Here is an 18,630-nt window from a genome sequence, read left to right as displayed (position 1 = left end):
CCAGCTACCCAGCTCCATTCGCTCCAGTGGAAATGACTGTGTGACTTCAGTGGAGCTACAATGAGTTACATCAACTGGGACTGGACCCTTACTGTTCTCCCTGCCCCTAAACAAGCCATATCCTATTGCATTAGCATGTCTTTGGCACTTCCTTTTTCTATGTGCATAGCATTGTCTGGTGACCTGCAGCCTGTAAGTTTTACAGACCCTAGAAGTCTGAAATTAACCAGATGCAGCATTCAGAAGTTATCATGTTAAAGACCAACAGAGAAATGCCATCGAGATGAGCGGCATTGAGTCATGGATCACTACCCCACTGCGTTAGGCACTGTACACGCACTTCTAGATGTTAGAGGATATTTTACTTATTATTTTCAAAAATATATTGAAGAATGAGTAACTGAAACAAAGCCCCAAAATTCTGAGTTTAGCTTAAAATAAATTTAAAAAAAAAAACATTTCTGGCTTTTCACAATCCAGGGTGAGCTAAAAAAAGAGAAGAGTTCCAAGCATTGTGGGGGATAAAAAAGTATTGCATATACAAAGATAAGTGTGTATGTATGTGTGCATACTGGTATATTCATTTGCAGGCAGATTCACACACACAACCATGCGGTAATATTTAAAATTTCCTAATTTTTTAGCATGAATATTTAAAATGTCCTAACTTAGCGTGAATTATTTTAGAAATTCCCTTCCGGCCCTGCATTTCTATGATTCTATAAGGATGGTTGTGGAATCCCCATCGTTGGAGGTATTTAAGAACAGATTAGACAAACACTTGCCAAGGATGGTCTAGGTTTACTCGGTCCTGCCACAGCTGGACTAGATGACCTCTTGAGGTCTCTTCCAGCCCTGCATTTCTATGATTCCATGAAAAATAAGGTTGAGGTCCTCACTCAGCAAGAAAAAGAATCAAAATTCTAGCCACAGAGAATTAGAGAGTTCTTCGTTACCCAACACATGTTGTTCTTTGGAAAACACGGAGGACAGAAATTCCCTAGCGCCATCAAAATCCAAAAAAAAATAACATTTCTGATTCTTGCTCAGCTGTAACTTAGCAGGCAAAAGAACAGATGCTTTAAAGCCTAAGAAATACATTTTGAATGCAAACAAAGATTTTTGCCCCCTACATGCATGGTAGTTTTAGCAACATCAAGGAAGATATTTACCCTTCTACCTTGAGGAAACTACACCTAATTTTTCCACCTATAAGTCATCAGCTTTCCCAATCAGAAGATGATGTCAGGGTAATAGTATATAGGGGCCGCTTCATGAACACCACAGTTCAAGTATTGTTTTATTTATAAAATACTCTACCTGCTTGAATGCTGGCAGAGGAATTAAAGTCCTTTATACAATTAAAAACTCTATTTACTTGTCCCTCCCTCTAGTCCTTTGGAAAGCCACAAATACCTTTTAGTGTAATTTTCAAATGTTGCGATTTGTCTATGCAACACTGAGACGCCTCAGTAAGGACTCCAAGTAATGAATGCTTTATTGCTTTCCTAAAGAGGCTCCAAAATTGACAATTTTTTCTTTCACATCTGTAATATTATTTTCTGCCAAAATCAATCCAATTTTCCAAATCGCATTTAGAAGAAACAGTATCCAGGCATCAAAGGAATAAGGCTTTGACGAGCCAAAATATTTGATTCTCTAAAGTAAGTTCACATAGTAAGAGAAGAGGCCACAGGGAAAGGTAGCTGAGCAGTGGATGTTTTCTAAGCTGCTGTAGATAGAACAGGGTGAACTGTGAGCAGTGATTTGAGAAATTGTCTGGTTAGTGACATCAGTTCCACTTGAAATTATGAGAAAAAATATCTAATCAGACTTCTCTGGGTTTTTTTAATTTTTATTTAAAATGTATAATATAAAACATCTTGTAGCCAAAAGAAAGAACCAAATAATGAGAGAGCGTTTCTAGGACAGGGGTTCTTGAATTCTGTCAGAGAGTTATATTTGACCCCCTCCACTCCCCGCACGCTACAAACAATATTCAGAATAGAAATGCCCGCACAACAACATGAGAGACAAGGTGGGTGAGGTACTATCTTTTATTGGACCAGCTTCTGTTGGTGAGAAGGACAAGCTTTCAAGCTTACACAGAGCTCTTCTTCAGGTCCTGAAGAACAACAGACCAACAGAAGTTGGTCCAATAAAAGATATGACCTCGCCCACCTTGTCTCTCTGATACTGAGACCCACACAACTACAACAGAGCATGTAAGATTCTGCCGGATCAGGTGCTTATATAACCTCTGCTTCTCCTGACATCTGGGAGGGACGAGGTGATGCTCAGTGCTGACATCTGTCCTCCCCCCCAAGTTGGTTTTAAGTAAAGCTGTTTGAAAAATGCTAATGATTTTTCATGAGAAATTTTTAAAAATTGATATTTTTGTTTTCATCAAAATGTCCTGCAAATGTTTTGGGGGATTTCAAAAATCCACAACAAAAAACTTGGGGTGGGGGGGTCAGAATTTCTGTTTTCAGTTACATTTTTCAGTTTGGGGCAAAATGTTTCCTGGTCTCATTGACATGTTTCCATGAAATGGAAATTACGCTGTGAAAAAAGTTGTTTGACAAAAAGCCCTTTTCACTGAAATTACATATTGCAAGGAATTGTTTTGACTGGCTCCAGCGTTAAGCTGTTTAGGGCTTGGGGTCTGTGTGTAATAGATATCACCTTTCATACGGGGTCAGACCGTGATGCTGAGATCAAAGGTGCCCCCCCCGCTGGAACTCCGGATGGTAGGTATGCGTGACGACGAGTCAGTGGCAGGGCATTCTCAGGGAAGGGCCCTCCACTCTGAATTCCCTTCCCTTGACTTAATCCACGACAACCTGACTCTGTTGGTCTTCAGGGCACAATGTAAAGTCTGGGTGTTATTTCCCAGGTTTTCCATAAGGGGGTGACTGACAGGGCTTTTTGCCGCCCCAAGCAGCGGGATAAAAGAAAGCCACGATCATGATTGGTGGCAGCTCCACAGCACTGCTTTCTTCTTCGGCAGCATGTCCTTCCCTCGAGAGGGACCGTGGGACCCGCCGCAGAATTGCCGCCAAAGAGCCCGACGTGCCGCCCCTTCCCCTTGGCCGCTCCAAGCACCTGCTTGCTAAGCTGGTGCCTGGAGCCGGCCCTGGTGACTGAGCAGGGACTCATTGTTTGCAAGGCAGGTCCTGTAGCAGATATTGTGCCAGTTTCAGTTTAGTGAATGAACTGTATTTCCTGTCCATTCCATATGCCTCTAGCAGTTTTGAACAGCGCATGGAATACATGCAAAGACTGAAAAAATGCACTACCTGCCTATCAGCCCCAGGGCTGGGAAGAAAACCAGACATTGTTTGTGAAGGGGCTGTATGCGGCCTGGTCTGAACTGCTGCCTGCATGCAGAGTACCCCTGGTGGAAAGACCAATGCGCAGCACAAGTCGCCACTGGCCTCTCTGAGGGCAGGATTCCCAGGCTGTTTACGTGGGGTGGGGCTGGCACCCAGTGCAGAAGCCCTGTGGGCTGCCTGCTCCCCAAGTAGCAGCCTGAACTTTTTGTATCTCAGCCTGGGCCATTTGTGTGTGCAGGCCAAAGATCAGCAGCTCTGTCCTCGGCTCCAGTTCAGCAAAGCACTGAGGCATGTGCCTAACTCGAACCACATGAGTAGCCTTGTTGCCGTCTATGGGTTTTCTCATGTGCTTAAAGCTAAGCACATGCTCAGATACCTGTCCCTTGCTGAATCAGGGCCAAACATCATGTGCCATGAATACACTGTTCTGTTCACTGTCCTCTGCCCTCCACACTGCTGGGCCTCACCGCCCGGCCAGAGCCAGATAATGGAAATTACTAGCCATTCAGATGAAAATGGCTCCTCTTCTCTCCCCCACCCCCGAAGAGACATGCCTCCCCATCTCACAGTCATGGAGGGTAAGGCCAGAAGAGATCATCTGGTCTGATCTCCTGTATGCCACAGGCCATTGTCTTTCAACCAGAACGCCCTGCACCAAGCCCAGCCACTTGTGTCTGACTAGCATGTCCTCCAGAAAGGCAGCAGTGCTATTTCAAGGGACTGATGTGATTTTTCACTTGCCTTATAATGACTCCGTGCTTTGATGAATGCTGTGTGGTCGCTGATTTAGGGCTCTCCGCTTTACACTTCTGTCGGAACCTGTAGCTGCCGTAGGGTAGATCAGGATGTCTGGACCATTTCCCAGTGGTGTTCCTGGCGTGCGGGAACTCACCAGTTCTCCTAGCCTAGGCCTTCTCTGGAGTTCTGGGGAACCGGACATGTCTCTGCAAGCCCAGCTCCTGAGAGCTCTGCATCTGTCCCTTGTTTGTGTCCCTGTTGTGGGCCCACAGCCCCCACCCAATCGGGGCACTGGGCTGTGTCCATAACCTGGGCTGTCAGTCAGTGTCTAATGCCTGACCATGCCTGTCTCTTTGCAGTGTGATGGAACGCTGCTGGACCTGAGCAGTACCTCATTAGAGGGCATCGCTGTCCTCAACATCCCCAGCATGTATGGTGGCTCCAATCTCTGGGGAGAGACCAAAAGACAGCGCAGCTATAACCGGATCAGCAAGAAAGTGCCTGAAAAGTTGCACTCCACGGTGGTCACTGATGCTAAGGAACTCAAGTTCTGCATTCAAGGTGAGCTGCGAACGCCGTCACTCCCAGTGCGTGGAGAGGCTTGGAGATGGGAGGCGGTAGGGCTCGATAAAGCACAGAGAGGGGATGACTGAACCGTGCGTGTATCTCTGTAGGCACTTTGGTCATGGCTTAAAACAGGAGAGTGAGAGAAGGTTTATGACTGAGAGTGGTTCTTTCATGAACATTTAACTGGCCTGAACAGAGAGAAATCCACACTGCCCTCATTCCACCTCCTTCCCTTCTCTCCGTGGCATCCAAAAATCTTTGTCCATTTGCCAACTCTTTGGGCATTAGAAAGCCCTGGAGAATGGTCGAAAGATGGTTCTTCTTCGAGTGCTTGCTCATATTCATTCCAAGTAGGTGTGCGCGCGCCACGTGCACGTTCGTCGGAAGAATTTTCCCCTAGCAACATCCGCGGGTCGCAGGCGCCCTGGCTGTTGGCGCCTTTGCACCCGTATATATGCCCTGCTGTACCCGGCCGCTTCCTTCGTTCCTTCTTGCCGCTACTCCGACAGTGGGGAAGAGAGGGGGTGTGAGAATATGGCCCACATTCGAAGGAACAAATTACACAGGGAGGGAACATCTTTCTTCTTCGAGTGGTGCTCATATTATCTCAAGTAGGGTGAATCCCAAAGCCTTACTAGGCGGTCGGTCGGAGTGGAGACGTGTGAATGTAGAAAAGCAAGCCAAGAGCTGCATCGTCCCTGGACTGCTGCACCAAGGCGTATGGGCAGAGACGTTGCAGGACGACACGGGGCTGCACAATAAGGCAATCGAGGAGCTTTGTTTTCGGGAATGTGCAAGTCACGATCGTTCCTGCGAGAGTATACAGCATAAGCGTGACGTTTTTCAATGCAGGCATACAAGGATGAGATAGTTTGAGACGAGACAGGGTGACTTCATCCTGTCCGAACGGCAATAAAAAGTTGGGAAGGTTTTCCGGTAAAGGGTCGGTGCGGTTAATGTAGAAGCCAGTCTGCGAACACAAGTGAATGTACGCTCTGCTCCTGCGGATGCAGAGGTTTAGGATAAAGACACTGGAGGAATATTACCTGGTAAGGTGGAAAGGGAGACCACTTGGGCAGGACGGCGGGATGCGGGCGCAGCTGCACCATGCCTGTGAAATACTCGTTTAGGTGGGTCCGCGACATAGCGCAACTCAGAGCTCTCTGCCTGCATGTAATGGCACCAGGAACGCCACCTCCAACCGATAGATACAGGAGAGAGCAGGTTGCAAGGGTTCGAAGAGGGCCATTAGTTTTGAGAGAAAGAATTGAGGTCAGAGGGGGATCGGCGGGATCTTGGGATACAACGTCCAAGCCCTTATGAACCTAGAGACATCGGTGAGAGAAGACGGAGGAAGGGCGTCTCCTGGATGGATTCGAAAATGGCATAAGTGCACCCCCCCGCAAGGACGAGAGTGCGAGCCTGCTGCTTGAAGGTGCACTAAGATATTCCATATCACTTGGAGGACACGTTTGGTGATCCGCCTTGCGATGACGACCAGCAAGAGAACCTCTTTCCATTTCGTTTGGCAGCTCTGCTTCCAGGAGCACCTCTCACTGGCTACACACAGCGAGCTCCGAAGCTTCAGACCAGCCAGGACCAGCGCCCCCGTTCCCAAGGGAGGACTGGAGCGGGATGAGAACTCGTGGTTTGAGAGTATTAATCTGATGTAGCGGCAGGAAACGGACTGGAATGGACAGGTCAGCAGCGTTGGTGTACCAGTGCTGGCGAGGCACCTGGCGAGAAAATTACCTAGCCGTGTCCCGCGCAGCTTACAGGACTTTGGCACAAGGGAACGGTGGGAAGCATAATAGGAGGTGGGCGACCAGTGCAAAGAGCATGCGTCCAGAGATCATCCGGCGGGAGAGAGACGGGAAGGAGGCAGAACTGGGGCACGTTGTCGTGGGGGGAGCGAAAGAGGTCGATCCGGGACGCCCATCCGGAAAAGAGATGGTTATGTCCGGACGACGGACACTCGTCGCTAGGAAGGCACCCTGCTAGAGATGTCCGCCAATAGTTCTGGACTCCTGGAAGGAAGGAGGCACAGATCCACGCGGGCTATACAATCCCAGAGTGCGATAGCCTCCTGACAAAGAGGGAGAGAGGTCTCCCCTGCTGTTTATAATGTTGCATGCGGTGGGTTGTCCTGAAGCACTAAATACGCAACGTCTGCAGGTGAGGGAGAAATGTCTGACAAGGCGAGGCGGCTGTCGCAGCTCTCGATGTTTTATGTGCAGTGAGACTCCTGACGACCCAGAGACCTGTGTCGGGCGAGAACCCATGTGGAGCTCCCAGCCAGGGAGGATGCGTCTGTTGTCGGACATGGATGTTGCCTGGTGATGGCATGCCCTGAATACCAGGAAGGGCTGCCACAGCTACGAGGAGAAGCAAAAAGGTCTGTGAGAGTGACGCCGATGTCATTGCTGTCCTCCGAGGTGATAACGGAGAGGCCACAAATTTGCAGGGCGAGGCGGAGCTTGCGTTCGGGTGACAAAGTGCAGGCCGCCATGTGAGATGCAGGCTAGAACAGACGGGCCGTAGGTGTGGGGAACGAGTAGGCCTCTATTTGTAGAGACTGATCAACCTGGAACCGGGCAGGGATGAAGCGAGGCTGTCGCGGAGTGGAGTCTAAGAGTAGACTCCTAGTGAGATTCCTCTGCGTTGGTCAGAGATGACTTGTCGAATTGATCAAGGCCCTAAGTTTGAACCTCTGTTATGAACCGCTAATGTGTGTGGACCTAGTCTCTGAAGACCCGCGAGACTAAGCAATGTCACGAATGGGGAAAGACACATATGCCGTCGCGACGGAGGAAAGCGGCCACTACCGCATACATTTTGGAAACACCCGCGGGGCAGAGGAAGGCGAAGGGAGGACGGAATTGAAAGATGGCGTTCCGTTACACACAAGCGATGAGAAAACGTCTGGCGGTGGTAGATCGAAACATGAAATAGGTCGCCTCATTGCCGAGAGCAAGCGACACCAGTCTCCCGGTCAGGACGGGAAATATAGAGCCAAGGCACCAGCGAACTCACACTTCATTCACGAGAGGTGTGAGTCCGCGCGAGGTCTAGGAATGGTCGGAGACCCTTTTGACTGGGGAAAACCTCCAAAAGTAATATGCAGAGTACAAGGAACTCTATCACGCAGCGAGACTGACGCAACCTCCTCTATAGCTAGGCGGTCAGGCTGATTTCCGAGAAGCGTGAGGACCATCACCTGGTACATCCTTCGGAAGGAGTGATGCGCTCGTGAGAAGGGGTCCCTGAATGAGACGGAGAGTGCATGCGGTGGGAGTCGAAAGGAGGAGCGAGAATAAACTGGAGGTGGAGCAAACTCCGTGCGCAGAACCAACGATCCGAAGTAGACGGTCCACGCCGGGAGGAAGGAAGAAGGCGGTTTGAAAAAGGAAAGGAGACGCGGAAAGGACTGGGCCTGCTCTTGACCGCACCTGCAAGAAATTTGTTTAGGTCCGCGCTGTTTGCTAACCTATTATTGTCGCCCTTGGAACCAGACGACGTATCCGGTCACACGCCCCTCGTCTATATAAAGTCTTCGAGGGGGCATGGTGGCGGATAGGGCGCGGAGGCTGCGCGCGGAAGACTTCTTTGTGTCGTGGCGTGTGCATGCCTAAGGAGACGCATGATAATGCGGTTGTCTTTAGGCTTTGGAGACGTGGGCGGTCTTCTCCGAAAAGAGGCTGTCTCTCCGAATGGGAGTCCTGGATCGTGGTTTGGCCGTTCTGGAGCAATCCGGACACCTGCAACCACGAATCCTCCTCATTGTTACTCCTGCCCCCGTCGCCCGGAAACCGGTTTCCCCCGCCCCTAGCCGCGATCTGCGCGTCAAGGGAGGCTGCAGGGAGTTCTGGAGATACGTTTTGCCTCCTCCACAGGCGTCGTGGGATCCGACCGGGAGTCTAGCGGTACCGAGCTCATGATTTGGCGCATGGACGTGCAGGTGTTTAAAATTGTATCTACGGAAGTGAGGACTGTTGGGTTGGCAACGCGCAACTCAGACCCCTGCAGAATACACTGTTGCGCCACGTGGTCCATCGTATTAGCCTCCCGCGGATTTTGGGCGTGGGCTGGTGGCATGGGCGCTCCCATCTCGTTGACGGATTGTACGACAGGGAGCATGGAGATCGATGGGTGTAGAGTACTGTACCTTAGAGGCACCAGTACTTCTCTCCACGCCGGCCGTGTGGTGGATAGACGCCGGAGACTGCATATGGTGTCCGCTCTGCTTGATGAGCGTATGAAGAGGCAGAGCGACCCGTGTCGGGCATCTGAAGACAAATGTCCACGACTGGGTCCTCCACTCGGGGACCTGTCCTCACTGCAGAGTTTCTTTTCCTTCTGGTTCCATGCTCAATCGCTACGTGGTGAGCAGTCCTGGTGGGCGCGTAGTCGATGGGCGGGCACGAAGTTGAAGGCCCGCACTGCTCATTGGCGAGGAGGAGGTAGAGATGACCGGGGACCACAGGCCCTCCTCAGGGTCTGCTTAGAGGGGGCCGTTGTGTGCGGTGTTCAGGGTCCTGGTCGTAGAGCCGTCGCCTCGGGGCGCGTGGACGGCTGATGAGAGGCCTCTGGTAACCGACGGGTGGAGAGTCATCAGGCTGGGATCGCCACAATGGGATCACCTTGGGCTTGAGATAGCCCATAAGTGTCCAGAAGGGCACTGCGGCGGCTGTCCAGCCCTGTGCGCTCTGTTCCACATCCCCAGTATGAAGCGCTGTCCGGCGAGAACCCGAGGGGTGCTTGAGGCCAAGGGGAGCAGATCGTCCGTTGGACTGGTACCGACTTCTGCGTTGTATGGCGAACGGTGGCGGGAGTCGTACCGGGGCGCTGACCGCGGGACGCGGGACCTGCGTCACCACGGTGCCAGGAGGTCGACCGTGAACGGACGCTGCTACAGCTGTGCTGGAGTAGATTAGGAGAACGACGGTGAGAAGGGCTCCTCGGATCGTACCGGAGGTAGACGCGAGGCGAGTAGCGGTTCCGTGACCTGGGACCGTGACGGAGTACGACGGCGCCGAGAGAGAGACGGGCGACTGCGAGCGGAGCATGTGAACCGGAGACCGGCAGCGGGAGGGGCGGACTACGATCTTCACGGTGCTGTCACTTCTCCGAGGGACATCGTGAAAACTAGCGCTCCCGGACGAATAACTGCAGTGCGGTGCGGTGGTTGAGGCGGGGAGTCAGTCAGCGCTATCATTCCAAAGGTGTCGGCGTAGGGGAACAGCAAGGCGTCGATCCAGAATCCGGGTGTTGCTAGGGGAAAATTCTTCCGACGAACGTGCACGCGGCGCGCGCACACCTACTTGGAATGAATATGAGCAACACATCTCGAAGAACAACAGTTACAGAGGTGAGTAACCATCTTTTCCTTTGACTAGCCTGACGTGGCCCCATGTGTACAATGACGTTAATACTCCTGCCTTTCTCCAACTCAAGGACCATCTCTCCCTGTGTGTACAAAGGAAGCGGGTGGGTTATCCCCCCTTCCCCTGAGTGTGGGTGGGTGGTGAATAGAATGCCCTGGGTGTGGATGGGGACAGGACCAGCTGTGAGTGAACCTCAACCTGCAGTGCCAGCCAGCCAGGTGCTGTGGAGCAGAGCAGGTGGGGGATTGGTTAGCGATAACCCAGTGGATGGTGTGGGGATTATGGGACACAAATCTCAGTTAGGTCAGCGTGAGACTCAGGGCTTGGTGTGTGTGTGTGGACTCTGAGGAGGCTGTTTTCTGATTGCACTGCACGGGGAGTAGCGGGGAGCGATCGATGATCTTCCCAGGCACTGTAGGGTGACCAGATGTCCAGTTTTTTACCAGAACACCAAGTCGAAAAGAGACCCTGGCAGCTCTGGACAGCACTGCCGACCAGGTGTTAAAAGTCCGCTTGTCGGTGCTGCAGAGCTAAGGCAGGCTCCCTACCTGTCCTGGCTCTGCGCTGCGCCCCAGAAGCAGCCAGCAGGTCCGGAACTAGTTGAGGGGGCCACAGGGAACCACAGCCAATGGGAGCTGCGGGTATGGTGCCTGTGGGTGAGAGCAGCATGCAGAGCCGCCTGCCGCACCTCCGCCTAGGAGCCAGACCGGCTGGCCACTTCTGGGGTACATCGCAGAGCCAAGACAGGCAGAGAGTCTGCCTTAGCCTCGCTGTGCCGCTGACCAGGAGCTGCCAGAGGTAAGCCTGTGCCCCAACCCCGAGCCCGTCCCACACCCTGAACTCCTCTGCCCCAGCCTGGAGCCTGCTTCTTCACCCCAAACCCCTCATCCCCAGCCCTACCCCAGAGCCCAAATCCCCAGACAGAGCCCTCACTCCCACCTTGCACCCCAACCCCCTGTCCCAGCATGGAGCCCCCTCCCACACCCAGAACCCCTCTGCCCCAACCTGGAGCCCCATCCTGCACCCCAAATCCCTCATCCCCAGCCCCACCCCAAAGCCTGTACCCCCAGCCAGAGCCCTCACCCCCTCCTGCACCCCAACCTGGAGCCTTCTCCTGCAACCTGAACCCCTCATTTCTGGCCCCACCCCAGAGCCCATACCCCCAGTTAGAGCACTCACCCCTTCCCACACCCCAACTCCCTGCCCCAGCCCAGTGAACGTGAGTGAGGGTGGAGGACAGCAAGCCACCGAGGGAGGGGGAATATAGTGAGTGGGAGGCAGGGCCTCGGGGAAGGGACAGGGCCGGAATGTGGCCTCAGGGAAGCGGGGGGCTCGGGGGCTCGGTTTTGTGCATTTAGAATGTTGGCAACCCTAACGCACTGGCTGGGGCTTCCTGGCTTCTTTCCTCCTGTTGTCTGTGTTGCACGGCTGGTGCAGGTCGGGGGCAGCAGGACTGGCCATGGTGGGGCCCCAGAGCTGTCATGCGGCTGGGTTACCGTGAGTTGGTGGTGAAGAGCTCGGGCTGTGCCAGCAAGCCAGGGGCCTGCAGGCGTTCTGGAGCCCCTGAGCTCCAGGCTGTGGGCAGCTGCTCTCCAGAGCAGAGGGAGGTGATTATTAACATGATCAGTTGAGGCACAGGTGCAGGGTTCTTGTGGGGAGGGGAGTGCTCGAGGGGGAGGTGCAGCCTGCCATGGGGCTGAGTCCTGACGGCATGGGAGGGGGCAGGAGGAGAATGTGAGGTGCTGCCTGGCTCTTCAAAAGTCTGACCCCAGACAGCAAGGGCTGGGGCATTCTTGGCAGTGCCCTGTGAGGCCAGAATTCCTCTCCCTGCTGGTGGAGTCTCGCTAGGGGGTGGAGGTGGTAGCTGGTGACTGCTGTTGCTGGAGCAGTCATTGCTACTTCGAGAGGAAAAGCAGGGAATGAAACTGCGGAGCTTGTCCTGTTACACTCCCTCCAGGCCCCTACTGCAGCATGGCCAGCTCTGGCATCTGCACGTTTCATGATAGCTGGTGGTTTTCTGCAAGCCACAACTCCTAGAGTCAGGTGATTGTGTGAGTATCTCAGCCTGCCTTTCTAGTCCTCCTGGTTGAAAAGAAAACCTTTTGTGGGCATCAGCTGAGGGTGACCTAGCAGCTCAGAGACCAGAAGACAGAGAAACAACATTTACTGTGATTTAAACTCTCATGATTTCTAAGCCAATCTCTTAATTTCTGGGCCCTAACTCAGGACTTTTGCACACTTGGGGTTGGCACCGCTACGGGGGACTTGGGAGGGACTTCGAAGGTGCTTGAAGAAAGCTCTGCATCTGCTATTCCCTTGACAGTGGCCTGTGAAAGCAGGCTGCATTTTGCTGTACGCTGGCTCCCCTCTCTGGGGGCCCTGATAGGCTGCTGCGCAGTATGACTTAGACAGCCATGAGGGCGGCATAAACTGGAGGGGTGCTACCCATTGCTTAAACCTCCTTAGTCAGATAACGGGCCTGATTCCCTGTGGCCCTGGGCCTGGTGTGGCGATTTCCACCTGCGCCAGCTGTGCCCAGGGGAGATGGCTGCAGAGGTGCAGGGCAGTGAGGAATCGGGCTCAGTGTAGTCTCACCGGTGTGCACAGCTCCCCGCATCTGTTTGTGGCTATGTTCCGAGGGCGCAAACTAAACACTTGCTTTGCAAAGCTTGTCCTCCATAGGAGGACATAGACCAAGGGCTTCAAGAGAATTATACTCTGGTCTCTCCCATTTTAATTCCATCCTTCATCCGGACTTGGGCATGGAGATAAACCCTTTGCGGTGTGAGAGTCAGCACTAGTGACAAAGTCAAAGTAAAGGGAACCCAACAAAGAGGAGGCAAGCATGCCATCCTGCCTCAGAGGCAAAGGATGGGGAATAAGCAAACACAGATTTAGTAGAAAGCCCTCTGGCTGCTTGAGGGAGTCAATACAATATGCAAACAGAACCCCTTGTGTTTTTCAGCCTCCTCAAGTTTTAGTCTAGCCTTCAGTCTCCTACGAATTGGGGATTATTATATAACACAGATTGTGTGTGTTCACTAGATATGAATTGAGTCATATGCTTAAATACTAGTTCTGCTAGCCCATCAATCCAGTGGAGATAGCTCTGCAGATTGCCGTTCAACATCTTTAGATCTAAAGAGCAAAATCTTTAACCATAAGGAGATGCCGGGGATTGTTCCTGAGGATGAGGCTTCTGTGGTAGGGCTCTGTGAAGAGCTTCCACAGGGCTAGGAAGATAGAGGAATTTCAGAGCCCCAGTGTGCAAAGGAGAAGATGGTATGAAGGGGCGGGGGGTAAATTAACTAACCACTGAGGAGTTTGCAAGAAGAGAGAGCTGCTACAGGAGGGGTGGGTTTCACTGTAACGCAAGTAACTCCAAAGGGCATGGACAGAAATTTTAAGTAGGAGCTGGGGGAGAGCTGCTGGGTGCCAAGGTGCAGCAGAGGCAGACAAAACCTTCTGTCCAGGTGTTAGTGAGATACAGCTGTCTCTGAAGTCAGTAAAGTGTAGGGCAGAAATTGCAGCTGGAGAAGGGGCAGGTTGAGATCAGAGAGGAAAAGCCCAGAAAGTAGTGCAGTGCCAGAGTTCAGCGTTAAATAACCTGTGTCTAGAACTAGCTGTTCTGAGAAGCAATGATGCTGAGAAACTGCTTCTGCAACTCTTGTCCCAATGTGATCTGACCATCCATTGTTATCCAGTGAGTCATCCATTGTTGTGAGTGATCAGACTGAGCTGCCTCTTGGAGCTCCCTCAGCACTGCACTCAATGCCGTGTTCTTCATAGGGATGCCGGTAGCATAGCCCTAGTGGCATGTCTGTACTTATGACTTGGAGCCATACGGAGTCAGGCGTGTGATCGGAGCATCCCACGGTCTCTAATGTGTTATCTTCATACGCCCGATAGGAAGGAGAGAGAAGTGCTCCTATTCCTCCTGTCTTATAACTAAGGCTGCATGTCTGTCACGGGGGTCCGTGACTTCTGCAGTGGCTGATTCTGGGACTGACCGAACAGATCAGGCAGCCCCTGGGCCAGCCACACCAGCCGCTGATGGGGCAGTTTCGGTGTTGGAGGGGGCTCAGGATGGGGGGAGGGGGTTGGGGTACGTGGTGGTGCTTACCATGGGGGAGAGGGGGGAGCCTTCCTTTCCAGAAGCGGCCAACATGTCCCTGCAGCTCCCAGGTGGAGGGACCAGAAGAGCTCCTTGCACTGCCGGTGCTCCCAGGCACCGCCCCCCACAGCTCCCATTGGCTGTGGTTCCTGGCCAATAAGAGCTGTGGAGCCAGAGCTCATGGCAGCATGGGGAGCCCTCCAGCCTTCCCTCCTGCTAGATGGTGCAGGGACACACAGAACCAGGTAGGGAGCCTGCCAGCCCTGCCAACCCTCCTCATCCACCCCCCCAGCACCAGCAGGGGTCCCGGAACGTGCACCATTACAGCCTGCCACCTCCAGCACTAGCGGGGGTCCCAGGCCACCACCACCCAGCCCCCACAGCACCCACACACCGCCCCCCCAGAGCACCCACAGATCCCTGGCCCAAGGTTTAGTTGGAGTATATAGTACAAGTCATGGGGTATGTCTACACTACGGGATTATTCCAATTTTACAGAAATCGATTTTTGGAAACATATTGTATAAAATCGAGTGCGCGCGGCCACACTAAGCACATTAATTCGGCGGTGTGTGTCCATGTCCCAAGACTAGCATTGATTTCCGGAGTGTTGCACTGTGGGTAGCTATCCCATAGTTCCTGCAGTCTCCCCTGCCCATTGGAATTCTGGGTTGAGATCCCAATGCCCGATGGGGCCAAAAATTTGTCACGGATGGTTATGGGTAAATGTCGTCAGTCAGTCCTCCCTCCGTGAAAGCAACGGCAGACAATCATTTCATGCCCTTTTCCTTGGATTGCCCGGGCAAACGCCATAGCACAGCAACCATGGAGCCCGTTAAGACTTTTTTCACAGTCACCGAATGTCCACTGGATGCTGCTAACGGACACGGTACTGCGGTGCTACACAGCAGCATCCCCTTGCTTTTGCAAGTTAGCAAAGACGGTTACCAGCTCTACTGTACCGTCTACTGCTTTGCAAGTTGACAAAGATGGTTACTAGTCATACTGTACTGTCTGCTGCTGTCATGGGTGCTCCTAGCCAGCCTCAGTGCGGTCGGTCGGGGGTGCCTGGACAAAAATGGGAATGACTCTCCAGGTCATTCTCTTCTTTAAGTTTTGTCTAATGCAGAGTTAGTCCTGCCTAGAATATCAGGCAAGCCTACTAAAGAACCAGAGAGGCAAATGGCCACGCCAAGTCAGAGCCCCAGACATCCCGCTGAAATGATGAGCTGCATGCCATTCTAGGGGGTGCCCCTGCAACAACCCCACCCATTGCTTCCCTCCTCCCCCACCCCTTCTGGGATACCGTGGCAGTTATCCCCCCCTTTGTGTGATGAAGTAATAAAGAATGCATGAATAAGAAACAGCACTGACTTTATTGCCTCTGCAAGCAGAGATCAAAGTGGGGGGGGGAGGGCGGTTGGCTTACAGCAGTGTAGAGTGAACCACCATTCTGCACTTTCTCAGCCTAAAGCTGAAAATGGGAATCTGTGATAAGCACGAGGATAGAAGCACAGGCAGGACTGAATCTCCATTTGTGTGTGGGCCTTTGGTTGACACTGGGTAAAATACAAAATGTCCCAGGATATGTATGTTGGGGGACAATTCTAAATGGCAGCTTAATTTTTTTATTTGCAGCAAAATGTAGAGGTCTAAGTATCTGATTGTGAGCCCTGGTAGCAAGGAGTAGGCTGGGGTAGGCGCGACTGTGCAGTGCTGCTGACTGGGAGAGCAGCCTGAGGCAGAAGCCTCCAATTGCCATGATATTCCAGGCAGGACTGAATCTCTATTAGACAAAACTTAAAGAAAAGAATGACCTGGAGTCATTCCCATTTTTGCCCAGGCACTCCCGGCTGACCTCACCGAGGCCAGCCAGGAGCACGCACGGGACGATGATGACGGATACCATTCCTACTGTACCGTCTGCCGTCCGCAAGGCAAGGCAAGGTACGGGCATGCTGCTGTGGAGGTGCTGCAGCACAGCATCTGCCAGCAGCATCCAGCAGACATACGGTGACATTGAAAAAAGGCGAGAAACGATTTTTTTCCCTTTGCTTTCACGGGGGTGGGGGCTGACAACATATACCCTGAACCACCTGCGACAATGTTTTTGACCCTTCAGGCTTTGAGAGCTCAGCCCAGAATTCAAATGGTTTTCGGAAAGTCTGGGAACTGTGGGATAGCTACAGTCGTCAGTCGCCCCTCCCTCCGTGAGCTCCCATTTGATTCTTTGGCTTTCTGGTACGCTTGTCTCAGCTCCTTAAGTTTCTCGCAGCACTGTGTTGTGTCCCTGTTGTGGCCTCTGTCCATCATGGCCTTGGAGATTTTTTCAAATTTTTGGCATTTCGTCTTTTGGAACAGAGTTCTGATAGAACAGATTCATCTCCCCATACAGAGATCAGATTCAGTATCTCCCATACAGTCCTTGCTAGAGCTCTTTTTTGATTCTGGGACTGCATGGTCACCTGTGCTGGTCAGCACTCCACGCTGGGCAAACAGGAAATAAAATTCAAAAGTTTGCGGGGCTTTTCCTGTCTACCTGGCTAGTGCACCCGAGTTCAGATGGCTGTCCAGAGCGGTCACAATGGTGCACTATCGGATAGCTCCCGGTCGAATTGCGGCCACACTAACCCTAATTTGAAATGGCAGTGTTGATTTCAGCACTACTCCCCTCATCGGGGAGGAGTACAGAAATCGATTTTAAGAGCCCTTTATATCGAAGTAAAGAGCTTCGGTGTGTGGATGGGTGCAGAGTTAATTGGATTTAATGCTGCTAAATTCAAGTAAACTCGTAGTGTAGACCAGGCCATGGACAGGTCTCAGGCCATGAATTTTTGTTTACTGCCCATGACCTATCTATGACTTTTACTAAAAATACCTATGACTAAAATGTAGCCTTACTCATAACACAGGAACAAGGGAACGTTCAATGAGATTGAAAGGTGGCAAATACAAAACTGATCAAAAATGCTTTCTTACCCAACACATTATTACCCCCTGGAACTCACTGCCACTTGATAACTTTGAAATCTAGGACTTCGTAGGATTGATAAAATGTCTCTTAATATGTGTATGTACAGCACCTAGCACGATGAGACCCTGATCTTAGTGCTACTGTAAAACAAATAATAATAAATAATAGGCAAAGAGTAACTATTAGTGGAATGCATCTGTAACTTTCACTCCATGCATCTGAAGAAGTGAGATTTTTTACCCACGAAAGCTTATGCCCAAATAAATCTGTTAGTCTTTAAGGTGCCACCGGACTCCTTGTTGTTTTTGCGGATACAGACTAACACGGCTACCTCCTGATACTCATGGAATGATGTCAGATTGGAAGGACGTCTCAAGTAGGATTACACAGGGATCTGTTCTAGGTCTGGTGTTATTTAACATCTTCATTAATGACCTAGATGTAGGAATAGAGAGCATACTGATCAAATTTGCAGATGACACAAAGTTTTAGACACTATGGAGGATAGAGCTAACATTCAAATCGATCTTGATACATTGAAGAACTGCGCTCTAGACAACAAAATGAAATTCTACAAGGACAAATGTAAGGTGCTGCACTTAGGCAAGAGAAACCAAATGCACAAATACAGAATGGGAGATAACTGGCTTGGCAGCAGTATGACTGAGACAGATCTGGGAATTGTGGTGGATCACAACCTCAACATGAGTCAGCAATGCGATGCTGTTGCAGAAAAAGCAAATGCAGTATCAGGTTGCATTTAAAGAGGTTTAGCATGCAAGTCATGGGATGTGATAGTACCACTCTACTCAGCCCTGGTTAGGCCTCAGCTGGAGTACTGTGTCCAGTTTTGGTGACTGCTGTATAAAAAGGATGTCGAGAAACCAGAAAGGACCAAAGGCGGGTGACAAAGATGATCAAAGGGATGGAAAGCAAGCCATAGGAGCAAAGGCTGAAGGAACTGGGTATGTTTAGTTGAAAAAGAGGAGATTGAGGGGGGACATGATAGTGGTCTTCAAATACATGAAAGGCTGCCATAAGAAAGATGGAGAAAAGTTGTTCTCTCTTGCCACAGAGGGTAGGACAAGAGGCAATGAGGTCAAACTACAGCACAGCAGCTTTAGATTAAATCTCAGGAAAAACTTCCTAACTGTAAGAACAGTAGGACAATGGAACAAACTGCCTAGGGGAAGTCATGGAAGCTCCTTCACTGGAGGTTTTCAAAAGGAGGCTGAATAGCCATCTGTCTTGGATGGTTTAGATCAGTGCTGGGCAACCTGCAGCCCATCAGGTCACATGCAGCCCATCAGGGTAATCTGATTGCGGGCCACGAGACATTTTGCTGACGTTGACAGTCCGCAGGCCCCGCAACTCCCAGTCCTTGCAGACCATCGCTTCCCGCAGCACCCATTGGCTGGGAACGGCAAACTGTGGCCACTGGTAGCTGCGGGGGGCCGTGCCTGCAAATGATCAACATCAGCAAAATGTCTCATTGCCAGCAATCAGATTACCCTGATG

At 51.5% G+C, this 18,630-nt stretch overlaps 1 protein-coding gene across 4 annotated transcripts in view; it reads left to right on the top strand.

The window, feature by feature from the left end:
• DGKG (diacylglycerol kinase gamma) overlaps positions 1-18,630 on the top strand; it is a 178,717-nt gene that overhangs the window by 130,360 nt on the left and 29,727 nt on the right. For all 4 annotated transcript variants that reach the window (XM_075068609.1, XM_075068611.1, XM_075068610.1 and 1 more), the window contains one exon: positions 4,433-4,634. In XM_075068609.1, coding sequence (XP_074924710.1) covers positions 4,433-4,634 — 202 coding nt within the window. The remainder of the gene's footprint in view (positions 1-4,432; positions 4,635-18,630) is intronic.

The sequence above is a fragment of the Chelonoidis abingdonii genome, chromosome 8, assembly GCF_003597395.2.
Source record: "Chelonoidis abingdonii isolate Lonesome George chromosome 8, CheloAbing_2.0, whole genome shotgun sequence".
NCBI lineage: Eukaryota > Metazoa > Chordata > Testudines > Testudinidae > Chelonoidis > Chelonoidis abingdonii.
Note: the sequence above shows the minus strand (reverse complement) of the source record. Positions and strands in the feature narration are given on the sequence as shown.